Raw genomic sequence first — 12,690 nt, 5'->3', positions numbered from 1 at the left:
CAGAATTGATTCTATTTTGCATTAAACATTAGCTAAATGGACAAATCATCTTGGCAAATGCCAGCTTGCTTGCTGTGCCCCAGGCAATACGTGCTGCCCAAGCTGACAGCGGCAACACCAGCGCAAGCCGACTATGTCTTGAAAACTGACCCCTGCAGTAGTTGCGAGAGTAGGATCGAGTTGTCCAGCCAATCAGAGACTACTGCTTCGGCAGTTCCGCAGTGGCTCAATTAGACCTATTCGCTATTCCCGCCACTACCCTGGAGCCCGGCGTTATTTCGCATTTAAAAGGGGTATTTGGCACATTTATTTTACTATTTGGGCACTTTGACATCATTGGCTAGTTCGATTTAATCACGTCAGTGTGCTTTGCTTGACTTATTGGTGTTGAAAGCTAATATGCCGCCAATAAGGTTAAATCCCTTGACAGTCTGATAAACAGCACTACACCAACCAACTTTTCTTTCCACTGCAAGCATGATATCGGGTCAAATATAGAACTTGGCCGTTAAATGGTATACACTAAAATCGTAGGACAGTACGAAAATACTGAGACTAATGTGTGCACCTCGGTAGATGTGTATACGCAAATTTGGAACTGGAACGCCTCTTCTGCAGGCACTGGCCTTTGCTTGCATTCACTGCCGGAAGCAAGCTTTGGTCACTACTGTCGCACCTATGTGATGTGGCCTCGACTTGTAGAAATCGAATGATCCGACATCTCCAAGTCTATCCAGCAATCGCATTATTCCACCTCCTTCACTGGATATGTACTTGCACGTTTCGTGATGGCATCCCCACGAACAAGCCCGCGATAGATATAGAGGCCCACCTCTCATCCTTCCCATCTAACCCAAGCGTGGAGCATAGCAGCATGGTATCGGCCGTGCATATGCACTCTTTTTAAGTTTGTAGATCTATCTGTCAACCGACCTGCCTGGGGGATGGAGTAGCAGCAGCAATGGATCGAACACCACGATAGCGCCCCGAATACAGCAGCTGCCAAGAATAGACTTGGTGTGCCAATCTTATAGTGCGCTAGCTTGTATAAAGCGACTGTCAAGATGTTACGTCCGTTAGTAGGACAGTCATTGGCTGTTTTATTAGCCTGCAAACATCTGAAGTTTAGGTAGGTATTGGCGATTCATGACAAGGATTCTATGAGCACGTGATGGTAGAATCGGTTATTTCATCCCATCTCAAGCTGCATCACAAACAACCATCAGAACCACACTCCAAAATGCTAAACTAAATAATCCGTACATGTCCACACTCTCATGCTGACACGACCATGATTTCACACGTATTGGTAATACAGAATGGGTCTTCTGGACCCTTCAACTGAAGCTCGAAAGGGTCGTTACAAAACAGTAACAATACCCGATAATAGGCGAACCACATCGTCGGACAACACAACCCGGCAATTGGATAAGACAAAACAAAAAATAAAAAAAAGTCCTCTCAGAGCAATAGTGCGTTTGTCAAAAAAGTCCGGAACGGGCTGCACCCCACAAGGCCCGATACTGGAGCTCCATATCAAAAATCGTCATGGCAGCCCTGGAGAGCGTCCGGAACATCCACTCTTATTGTCTGCAGCAACGCCTCTCTCTCTATTAACGTCAGGATCAACGATTTGCAGCCTTGGCAGCAACTTCTTTTTATCCCGGCTTGATAGACACCAAACACTCGGGAAAGGCGCTGCCTGCATATCAGCTGCATGAGGCAGATGGCGAACCCAAACCCGCTGCTTCGCTGAACGCAAGATTAAGCATTTCAATAAAGACGGCCAGGTATCTGGGTCTATTCCCACGTGGATTCGCCCATTTCAAGCTTAGCCCGCAATGACACCATATCCCCTGCTCCTGGCGTCTTTTACTGTGCCGACGCTTGTTTCTTTAATTCTCCTTGAGAACTTTTTTTCCCCGAGCCAAGTTTGCCGTTTCCAACGGCGCTGTTGCCGCACCTGCTAGTCTAGTTGGCTGGAAAATGTGGCAGCAACACGCAAAAGATCTTCTTGAGCCCTGGCGCGTTTTCCATATGCATGGCGTTTTCTGCGCCCAGCCGGCAGCCCAGAGCCGAAGTAGCCTGGAGCTTTTGATTTTTAAGATGTGGCACTCTTGATGGCAGTTCCGCTTTTGGACCGAAGCAAAGCTGGCTCCGGTTCAGATGACCCACTGCGGCCTCGATCAATTTGGCTATATTGCCACTTTTGAGCAACAGAATGCGAGCTTGCGCTTACACGAAATACGAAGGATGGATCGTCGAGGGGCCTTTGTAAGTGCTTCCCTCCAACTTCTCTCCAGTTAAGCATATCCTCATGCACTTCATCGTAAACGGCCCTTGCTATGGCGTGCTGCCCCGGTCATCCACTCTCCGGGTATCTTGTGCCGTAGAGTTGCCCGCGTCTGGCCACTGGAATCCTGTCAGTTTGTCAGTGATGGTGTTGATCGTGGTGTTGCATTGGACCGACCAGAGGAACTGAGAGGCCCCGCGCAGCATGTGGATGGAGAATTCTTTACGTAGCATCGATCCATCGTTACATTGCTCGGATAAATAGCTCCATGTCTGCCCTCATTCATCAAGAGGCTCACTTTAAGAGCTGCTTTCCTTTCTTTACACTACAATTTGTAGGACTTCTCAGGAACGCCAGGCTGCTTGTTCTGGGCATAGGTCCATCAGCCTTCCACAATGGCGTCCGCTCAACTAGAGAAGCCGGGCGAAGTGGTGTCTGCCGGCCCCATCCTCACCCAAGAGTCTCTCAGCCGAAAAGAGCAGTCCCAAATCCTGGGCATTGACGAAAAGGCCGGCGCCAATCTTGACGTCGACGTCGAGTCCAAGGAGGACCTCACCAACGGCAAGGCCCAGTATACCCTCACCAACGAGAACGGCGAGGAAGAGGTTGTCGACGAAGATGACCCCAGAATCAAGGACATCCCGCAATATGTGAGGCGCATTGTCAGCTTCACTGACGATCCCACTGAACCGACCTTGACCTTTCGATACTTTCTCCTCACCATCCTCTTTGTCGCCCCCGGAGCCTTCCTGTCACAGATGGCCCACTTCCGAACAACCTATGCTCCCTATTCCGTCTTCTTTGTCCAGATTGCTTCCAACTACGTCGGCGTGTGGCTCGCCAAGGTCCTGCCGGCTTGGTGGATTGGAATCCCCGGATCCAAATGGGGTTTCAGCCTCAACCCGGGTCCTTTTAGCACCAAAGAACATGTCTTGATCACCATTTCTGCAGCATCTGGTGCCACTTACAACCTGGGCTACACCCCCATTGCCATGTCTGAGCTGTACTTTGGCCAGCCTGTCAACGGTGCAGTGGCCGTCTTCTTCATGCTGGGCATTACCTGGACGGGCTACTCATATGCCGCCTTGGCACGGCAGTTCCTAATCTACGATCCGCAGTACCCCTGGTTCCAGTCCATCTGCCAGGCCGCCCTATTTGAGACCCAGAAGAAGCAGCGCGAACACCCAAACCGTGCGTCTCGCAAGCAGATGGTAGTCTTCTTCTCCGTCATGGGCGGTATCATCCTGTGGCAATTCCTGCCCGAATACGTCTTCCCTTTCCTCGGCTCCCTGGCTTTCCTTTGCTGGGTGGCGCCGCACAACAAGACGGCCAACTTTATCGGTTCTGGATTCGGTGGTATGGGATTCTTGAATCTGTCTCTTGACTGGTCCAGTATTTCCAACGGCGGCAGTCTCTTCCTGACCCCCTGGTGGACGCAGGTCATTCTTTTTGCTGCATTTGTGTTCAACTGCTGGGTCCTGCTCCCTGCTTCCAAGTTTGGTAATCTGGGAGAGTGGAGGCACAACTTGATGTCGAACCGCGTCTTTCTGCGTATGTACTTGCCTATAATTCTTGCAAATTGCCATGCAAAAAACGCACTGCTAACCTCTGATCCCTAGAAAACGGAACTTCCTATCCTTTGACCGAACTCCTAACTGCCGACTCTAAACTCAACCACACCGCATACGAGCAGTACGGAGAGTTATACGTTGGCACTCAACAGCTGTGGAGTAACTTTTTCGATATCGCCTCCTACTCTTCGGCCCTCGTTTGGATGCTGCTCTTTGGCTGGCCTCAGATTAAAGAGAGCTTCAAGAAGCTTAGAGAGCGCACGGCAGTCAAGGGCTCTGGCAAGATTACCGAGCAGTACAAGGATCAGCTCAACATCTTGCAGCGACCATATGACGAGATTCCCTGGTGGTGGTTTGGCGCCTTGTTCCTGGTCTCGTTTGTCATGCTCATCGCCATCGTCGGCAAGAATCTAATGTTCATTCCCGTGTGGACCTATTTCGTAGCCATCATCACGGGAGCTCTGGTTGTCGTGCCGCTGGGCTGGCTGTATGCTCTGTCCAACTACCAACTGGTGAGATATTCCCTTTAACCTTGGTTCATCTGTACGTTTTACTAACACTCTCCTTCAGCCCATCGGAACAACCAACGAGCTCTTGTACGGTGCCATGGTCAACGGCATATCTGGATTCAAGAATCCCTGTGGTGCTTCGACCTACGGAGCCATCGCGGGAGACGCCTGGTATCGTGCACAGCTCAACCTCCAAGACATGAAGATCGGCCACTACATGCATGTGCCACCCAAGGCCGTCTTCTTCTCGCAAGTCTTTGGTTCGGCCATTGGCATCCCCATTGACTATGCAGTCATTCGATGGGTCCTCGACACCAAGAGCGACTATCTCTCTGGCGCCAAGGAAGATCCCACTCACCAATGGACTGGCCAGTCGCTCGCCTCATCTCTGACATCGGGTGTCCAGTATGTGCTTGTCGGCCCCAGCCGTCTTTTCAAGCAGGACATCTACAAGCCTGTTCCCTACGGCTATCTCGTCGGCGCCGTGTGCCCCATCATCATCTTCGGCCTGCACAAGATGTTCCCCCGGGCCAAGTTCCAGCTTTGGAACACCACCATCTTCTTCTCCGCCATGTCCATCTTCTACGGCAACCTCAGCACGGGCTACACGTCGAGCTTCATCGGAGGCTTCGTGGTCATGTTCCTGGCGTTCCGATACCGCTACGACCTGTGGGCGCGGTGGAACTACATCCTGGCGGCGGCGTTTGATGCTGGCTTCAACTTCAACATGCTGCTCATCTTCCTGTGCTTTGGCGCGGGCAAGATCATTACGATGCCAAACTGGTGGGGGAATAACGCGGACAGCAGCGAGCGCTGCTTTGCACTGAGCGATGATTGATGTGTTGATGCCTAGAAATGATACCTTTTGCTTAGTTTTTGTGTAGCGCCGTTGAATTCATTTTCAACCTTGATAGTCAAATGACGTCCTTGATGATAAACTGAAGAGACTCGCTACTGTATCTGGTGATTGTAGATTTGTCGCATATGTTAAGTACAAATTCAAGGCTGAAGAAGCAGTTGTTTGCATGTCTGTTGTAGGCAGCATCTTCATCTCCGTAGGGCAAGAGCAGTTCTGTTTCCATGCTCCAGCGTTTGGCTGAAGCATTTGAGAAATTATTGCTGTAATAATCAAGGCGACCGTCTACATAGCGCCTCAAATCCACAAGTGTTTATTCAGATGATTGAATTATTTAAACTTTGGGAATACCTCTTGCGATATGAAAGCAAGTAAACCTGAACCTGAAAAAGCGTCAAATACGTGCCAAGAAGCGATTTTAGGGCGCTGTCATGTGCCTCCCTCCCGCAGCACAGCCTTATAGCCGGCTTCAGCGCCGTTTGCAGGGGTTCCAGACCCCCACAAGGCGGCGCTGCCCGCTGTAACCCCTCCAGTCCGTGGAGCCGTTGGATGCTGGAAGCTCTGAGTCGTCATCCGTGGAGCCATAGTTGCAGCTCCAACTGCTACGCCAGTATTTGCCCGCACCAACTCCTGCGACTGACGATGCCTTGCAAAGCATCACCACCACGATGCCCGTTCAACAGCATGTGCTGAACTGGCTGTACAGCGTCCTGACAAGCGTATGTCCACCTCAATTTCTCGCCTTCTCGCTCTTTCAAATGAAGCGCCCTTGACCACGCTGTATCAAACCCCGCATCTAACCTTGTCATCGGCAGGAATATCACGATGTCAACCGCACGTACGGCGACGTTGCCACGGTCCTCGCGCGGTATCCGACACTTACTCCACGAACCGACGTCTACAGTATGACTGCGCTTCTCCATTATCCATCATCTTCACTGCCTCGAAGCTACAGGACTGACAATCCGACTCACAGCGTTTCCCAATGGCGCCAGCTCCCTGCTAGTCCATTTGACGGGCACGATCCCGACCCTCTTCCGAGGCACCACATATAGGTTCCCCGTCTCGATATGGGTGCCGCATGCGTATCCGAGGGAGGCACCGTTGGCGTATGTCACGCCGACGGAGACCATGATGGTCCGTCCGGGTCAGCATGTCGACCCTCAAGGCCAGGTCTACCACCCATATCTGGCTGGTTGGGGTGATTTCTGGGATGTAAGTCATACTGCTCCTCCACTGATTGGCTCCATGTGCTCTCCTTCAAGTGAAGGCAACAAGTTATGCTAACTTCCGTGTACAGAAATCAAGCCTAAACGACTTCCTCTCCGTCTTGAGCGACGTATTTGCAAAGGAACCGCCAGTCATCTCCCGGCAGGCTCGTCCGGGTGTCCAGAGCCCGCCCCCTCAAATGCCACCTCCCGTCGCCCCTCACCCCCCAGAACTACCTGCTACTTCGATATCACCTCCGGCAGGACCATATACAAATCAAGGAGAATCCCGACCACCACCACCGCCTCCCAAACCTCATCAGGACACTCGCTCACCACCACCGATCTCATCACATTCTCAGCTCTCTTCTCCCAGTCCTGTCAGCAGCACGGGGTTACCATCAAGATATGAATCAGCTCCGCCTCTTCCGCCGCAGACGCAGGTATCCAGGCCATCATATCAGTCTCATGCTCAATCTCTCCCTCAGTACGCGAATATTCAGGGGCCAAGCCTTCAATCTCCTCAGTCGCAAGGGCTACCGCAGCCTCCGTCATCAGGACCAAATGCCGGATATTCAGGTCAATTCTATCCCCAAGGACAGGCACAGGGCCAAGGACAATGGCAGCCATCCCATCAGCAGCAGCAAGCATGGGATAGGCCACCTGCGCAGCAGCAGCAATGGCAGCAGCAGCAATTTCAACAACAGCCCCAGCTTCCTCTCCAACCAAAGCCACCGCCACCTCCCCCAAATCTTCTTGACGATGCACTCAACTTGGAGGTATCATCTCATGCCATCGAAGCACCCCCTATTCCGCCGAACCCCGAAAAAGATGCTCTTCTTAGGCAGCTGGCCCAGACTCTGGCTACTATCCGACAACGGAGTCGACAGCAGAATGAATCTACCATGGCTGGACTAGGTGCCCAGCAGAACGCCATGCTGTCTGCAATGTCCGCCGTTCAAGCGGAAATGGGGCAACTGACTCAGCTGTCCAACATAATCAATTCCAACACCAACATCCTTCACGACGCTCTGCGAAAAGCGGATGCCGTCATTGAAGGGTCGAGGGGCCACACTGTTCCAGACATCGACGAGCTACTGGTAGCCCCCACTGTAGTATCAAATCAGTTGTACAGAGTAGTGGCAGAGGAACGGGCGCTGGGCGATGCGATATTCATGCTTGGCCGGGCGGTTGAGAAAGGTCGCATATCCCCTGCAGCATTTGCGAAGATGACACGATCTTTGGCAAGAGAATGGTATCTGAAGAAGGCCCTGGCACGCAAGATTGCACAGGGTATGGGCCTGATCTTACAAACATAGTTGTGATGCGTACCTATATATCCCATACAGTGCTACCTACCTTGTGATGGCAATCTTTGTGGATACAATAGTATGGTTAGGTACGCTTGAAAGTTGTTTTGTTGGATAGAATTTTGATTTATAGGAAAGTAGCTTAATAGAATCTACATGCCAAATGTCAGTCTACGCCAAATGCTCTCTCGTTGTGTTGTCTGTATCTGGTCTACGGAGTGCAAAGAAAAGGCGCCCACTACCTATACCTATTGGGCGCCCAAAGAAAAATGGCGCTTATCTAATCCAATCGTGATTTCAGAGGCGCAAGTGCTGTATCGGGGCGCTAGTCTCAGTTAGTCAGTGGCTTCTGCTCTCTAAGCACGTCGCGCCGCAGCAACTGGCGGGATCCCTTTTGCCTTGGAAAGTTTCCATCATCACGCCTAAAAAGCTGCTGCTCTTCAACGTCGGCATCCATCGTGCGCATCGCCAGTCCCGCAAGAGCTCTTTGTGTCCAGGAGACTCTTTTTGCCGGGATCGCTCGCAGATGCTGCTTGGTGACAGGCATTAGGATCGCTGCTGATTCGTCGAGAGCTTCCTTGTTCGAGCGGTCCCTCCACGGCGCGAGGACGAGGCTGCAACTCACGATAATTGCTCTGGACCTCTGCTCAAAGGCTTGTTGGAGCAAGATTTAAGGAGAAGGCTCCATTTTATTTCTTACCAATCTTGAAAAGATCTCACACCGGCACCATGGCTGATTACGAAGACGATTACGACTATGAGAACTATGGGGATGAGGATGAGGGCATCACGCCCGAGGATTGCTGGACTGTGATTTCCTCCTTCTTCGAGACCAAGGGCCTCGTATCACAGCAGACCGACTCCTTTGACGAGTTCACCCAGACGACAATCCAGGATCTCGTCAACGAATACTCCACCATCACACTCGACCAGCCCAATCCTCCTTCGCCACCTGGTCGAACGATAGCCCTTCGCCGATATGAAATCAAATTTGGAAGCGTCATGGTATCACGTCCCACTATCAGTGAGACGGATGGAACTGTGACGTCTTTGCTCCCTTACGAATGTCGAGACCGCAACCTGACTTACGCCAGTCCGCTGTACATCAAGATCACCAAGAAAGTGTCTGCGGCCGTCGAGAGGGAGGTTCCGCTGCATGAGATGGATGATGCCCAGCAGGAACAGTATGCAAGGACCGGAGAAAACCCCACAAAGCTGGAATGGGAGGAGGAAGAGAATGGCGAAGACGACAATCTCGGCAAGTCTGACGACTGGAAGGACATGGTTTTCGTTGGCAAGCTGCCCATCATGGTCAAGTCCAAGATTTGTCATCTGAGCCGTGAACAGGATGACAGCCTGTTCCTCGTCAACGAGTGCCCTTATGACCAAGGAGGCTACTTCGTTATCAACGGTAGTGAAAAGGTCCTCATCGCCCAGGAGCGTTCCGCCGCAAACATCGTCCAGGTCTTCAAGAAGGCCCAGCCCAGTGCCTATACCTACACGGCCGAAATCCGAAGTGCGCTGGAAAAGGGATCTCGACTCATCTCCAGCATGATGCTCAAGTTGTACGGCAAAGGAGACTCTGCGCGAGGTGGTTTTGGGCAAACTATTCACACTACCCTGCCTTTTGTCAAGTCAGATCTTCCCGTTGCCATTGTTTTCCGTGCCTTGGGCGTCGTTTCTGATGAGGACATTCTGAACCACATCTGCTACGACCGAAACGACAGCCAAATGCTCGAAATGCTTCGGCCTTGCATTGAAGAAGCCTTTTGTGTTCAGGATCGAGAAGTTGCCCTTGATTTCATCGGAAAGCGAGGCAACCGTGATCAAGCCGGCCTCGGTCGTGAGAAGCGTGTTCGTGTAGCAAAGGACATTCTCCAGAAGGAGACGCTTCCCCACATTTCCCAGACTGAAGGCAGTGAGACCAGAAAGGCATTCTTCCTTGGATACATGGTGCACAAGCTATTGCAATGCGCACTTGGAAGACGAGAGCCCGACGACCGAGACCACTTTGGAAAGAAGCGTCTAGATCTGGCGGGTCCACTGCTGGCCAAGCTGTTCCGTGGTATCATGCGCAGAATGAATACAGAGCTGGCCAACTACCTCAGACGATGTGTTGAGGGTAACCGCCACTTCAACCTTGCTGTTGGCATTAAGCCCGGCACACTTTCCAACGGACTAAAGTACTCGCTCGCCACTGGAAACTGGGGTGACCAGAAGAAGGCAATGAGCTCGACCGCAGGTGTCTCACAGGTGCTTAACCGTTACACTTTTGCTTCTACACTTTCCCATTTGCGCCGTACCAATACACCCATCGGAAGAGATGGTAAGCTGGCGAAGCCTCGACAGCTCCACAACACACACTGGGGTTTGGTGTGCCCGGCTGAGACCCCTGAAGGTCAAGCTTGTGGTCTGGTCAAGAATTTGTCTCTCATGTGCTACGTCAGTGTTGGATCTCCTTCTGAGCCTTTGATCGAGTTTATGATCAACAGAGGTATGGAAGTCGTTGAGGAGTATGAGCCACTGAGGTATCCCCATGCTACAAAGATCTTTGTGAATGGTGTCTGGGTTGGAATCCACCAAGACCCCAAGCATCTGGTAAACCAAGTTTTGGATACTCGTCGCAAATCCTATCTGCAGTACGAGGTCTCTCTGATCAGAGAAATTCGAGACCAAGAATTCAAAATCTTCTCTGACGCCGGCCGTGTCATGCGTCCCGTCTTCACTGTACAGCAGGAAGATGACCCGGAAACGGGTATCAACAAGGGCCACCTGGTTTTGACCAAGGACCTTGTCAATAGACTGGCCAAAGAGCAGGCTGAGCCTCCAGAAGACCCAAGCATGAAGCTCGGATGGGAAGGGCTGATTAGAGCTGGTGCGGTGGAATATCTCGACGCCGAGGAAGAAGAAACGTCCATGATTTGCATGACACCGGAGGATCTGGAGCTCTATCGTCTTCAAAAGGCCGGCATTGCCACGGATGAAGACATAGGAGACGATCCAAATAAGCGTCTCAAGACCAAGACAAATCCGACAACTCACATGTATACGCATTGCGAGATTCACCCGAGTATGATCTTAGGTATCTGTGCTAGTATCATTCCTTTCCCCGATCACAACCAGGTATGTCAACCCGAGAAGCTATCCTTTTCCCCCTTTGTCCAACTTTTCAGTCCCCTACGGTCAGATCGCTAATTGATGCTATACAGTCCCCCCCGTAACACCTACCAGTCTGCCATGGGTAAACAAGCCATGGGCTTCTTCCTAACCAACTATTCTCGGCGTATGGACACCATGGCCAATATCCTCTACTACCCTCAGAAACCGCTGGGCACTACTCGTTCTATGGAGTTTTTGAAATTCCGTGAGCTGCCAGCCGGACAAAACGCCATTGTAGCAATTGCTTGTTACTCTGGCTATAACCAAGAAGATTCCGTCATTATGAACCAGAGTAGTATTGACAGAGGTCTCTTCCGAAGTCTTTTCTTCCGATCATATTCAGATCAAGAGAAGAAGGTTGGCTTGAACTACACGGAAGTGTTTGAGAAGCCATTCCACCAAAACACTCTTCGCATGAAGCACGGCACATATGACAAGCTGGACGAAGATGGTATCGTTGCTCCTGGTGTTCGTGTGTCAGGTGAGGACATCATCATCGGCAAGACAGCACCAATCGACGCCGAGACACAGGATCTTGGAACCAGGACGACCATGCACCAAAGACGCGATATCTCGACGCCTTTGCGAAGTACCGAGAATGGTATCGTCGACCAGGTTATCGTGACGGTGAACGCGGATAATGTTAAATATGTCAAGGTCCGTGTTCGAACGACCAAGATTCCCCAGATTGGAGACAAGTTTGCCTCTCGTCACGGTCAGAAGGGCACTATTGGTGTTACCTACCGACAGGAGGACATGCCATTCACAAGAGAAGGTCTCACTCCAGATATCATTATCAACCCCCACGCCATTCCGTCTCGTATGACAATTGCTCACTTGATTGAGTGTCTCCTGAGTAAGGTCTCTACGCTGGAAGGTATGGAGGGTGATGCTACTCCCTTTACGGATGTCACCGTCGATTCAGTCTCTGAGCTCTTGCGAAAGCACGGCTACCAGTCTCGAGGCTTCGAAATCATGTACAACGGCCATACTGGACGCAAGCTAAGAGCACAAGTATTCTTTGGACCGACATACTACCAGCGACTCCGCCACATGGTGGACGACAAGATCCATGCCAGAGCTCGTGGTCCTGTGCAGATCATGACACGGCAGCCAGTGGAGGGTCGTGCTCGAGATGGTGGTCTCCGATTCGGAGAAATGGAACGTGATTGTATGATTGCACACGGTGCAGCGTCCTTCCTCAAGGAGCGATTGTTTGAGGTGTCGGACGCCTTCCGAGTTCACATTTGCGAGATTTGTGGACTCATGACACCCATTGCGTACGTATTCCTCATGCTTCTCTTCTACAAACTCAATAACAGTCTATTAACATTTTTATAGTAACTTATCCAAACAATCGTTCGAGTGTCGGCCATGCAAGAACAAGACAAAGATTGCACAGATTCACATTCCTTACGCTGCCAAGCTCTTATTCCAGGAGCTCCAGTCAATGAACATTGCAGCTAGAATGTACACCAACCGGTCTGGTGCATCTGTTCGGTAGTTTGGCGATGGGGATTGGGTTATAAATGTTGCATAATATGGTTGCCACAATGGCTGAAAAGTTCATTTTTCGTACATCTTTTGGAGATTGGTAGAAAGTGGAAATTGCTTCAAGACAGAATGGACATGGGGGGCTTCACCCCCATTGCTACGCCAGCTACATGGTTGCTGAGCGGAGAGTATGATTTGTACATGTAGATAAGAATAATACAACAAAGAAACAAAAAAGTAAGGCAAACATGAATCTCTAAGCTCGCTCATTGTGATACATGATGTGAATG

The 12,690-nt window shown here is 51.0% G+C and overlaps 3 protein-coding genes across 3 annotated transcripts; all 3 read left to right on the top strand.

Annotated features, from left to right (window-relative positions):
- Positions 1 to 2,601: 2,601 nt before the first annotated feature.
- TrAtP1_008958 (uncharacterized protein) lies at positions 2,602 to 5,313 on the top strand. Its single transcript, XM_014086406.2, has 3 exons — positions 2,602 to 3,844; positions 3,913 to 4,376; positions 4,435 to 5,313. Exons 1-3 carry the CDS (start codon positions 2,689 to 2,691, stop codon positions 5,209 to 5,211), a joined length of 2,397 nt encoding a protein of 798 aa, XP_013941881.1. The 5' UTR covers positions 2,602 to 2,688; the 3' UTR covers positions 5,212 to 5,313.
- A 494-nt stretch (positions 5,314 to 5,807) lies between these two features.
- On the top strand, positions 5,808 to 7,908 carry TrAtP1_008957 (uncharacterized protein). Its single transcript, XM_014086347.2, has 4 exons — positions 5,808 to 5,948; positions 6,045 to 6,132; positions 6,206 to 6,444; positions 6,530 to 7,908. Exons 1-4 carry the CDS (start codon positions 5,898 to 5,900, stop codon positions 7,754 to 7,756), a joined length of 1,605 nt encoding a protein of 534 aa, XP_013941822.1. The 5' UTR covers positions 5,808 to 5,897; the 3' UTR covers positions 7,757 to 7,908.
- Positions 7,909 to 8,476: 568 nt separating this feature from the next.
- On the top strand, positions 8,477 to 12,410 carry TrAtP1_008956 (uncharacterized protein; the record flags this gene model as incomplete). Its single annotated transcript, XM_066114106.1, has 3 exons — positions 8,477 to 10,870; positions 10,979 to 12,186; positions 12,248 to 12,410. The coding sequence occupies 3 exons, from the start codon at positions 8,477 to 8,479 to the stop codon at positions 12,408 to 12,410; spliced, it is 3,765 nt and encodes a 1,254-aa protein (XP_065970199.1).
- Between the last annotated feature and the right edge of the window lie 280 nt (positions 12,411 to 12,690).

The sequence above is a fragment of the Trichoderma atroviride genome, chromosome 4 (genome assembly GCF_020647795.1).
Source record: "Trichoderma atroviride chromosome 4, complete sequence".
In the NCBI taxonomy this organism is placed as follows: domain Eukaryota; kingdom Fungi; phylum Ascomycota; class Sordariomycetes; order Hypocreales; family Hypocreaceae; genus Trichoderma; species Trichoderma atroviride.
The sequence above is the reverse complement of the archived record's forward strand: the minus strand, read 5'-3'. Positions and strand labels throughout refer to the sequence as shown.

Excerpts from the sequence above, each read along its gene's own strand:
- TrAtP1_008957 (XM_014086347.2), top strand. The coding sequence starts at position 5,898 with ATGCCCGTTCAACAGCATGTGCTGAACTGGCTGTACAGCGTCCTGACA. Across the intron at positions 5,949-6,044 it reads TGTACAGCGTCCTGACAAGC|GAATATCACGATGTCAACCG; the intron begins GTATGTCCACCT and ends TGTCATCGGCAG. Across the intron at positions 6,445-6,529 it reads GTTGGGGTGATTTCTGGGAT|AAATCAAGCCTAAACGACTT; the intron begins GTAAGTCATACT and ends TTCCGTGTACAG.
- TrAtP1_008958 (XM_014086406.2), top strand. The coding sequence starts at position 2,689 with ATGGCGTCCGCTCAACTAGAGAAGCCGGGCGAAGTGGTGTCTGCCGGC. Across the intron at positions 3,845-3,912 it reads GTCGAACCGCGTCTTTCTGC|AAAACGGAACTTCCTATCCT; the intron begins GTATGTACTTGC and ends TCTGATCCCTAG. Across the intron at positions 4,377-4,434 it reads CTCTGTCCAACTACCAACTG|CCCATCGGAACAACCAACGA; the intron begins GTGAGATATTCC and ends ACTCTCCTTCAG.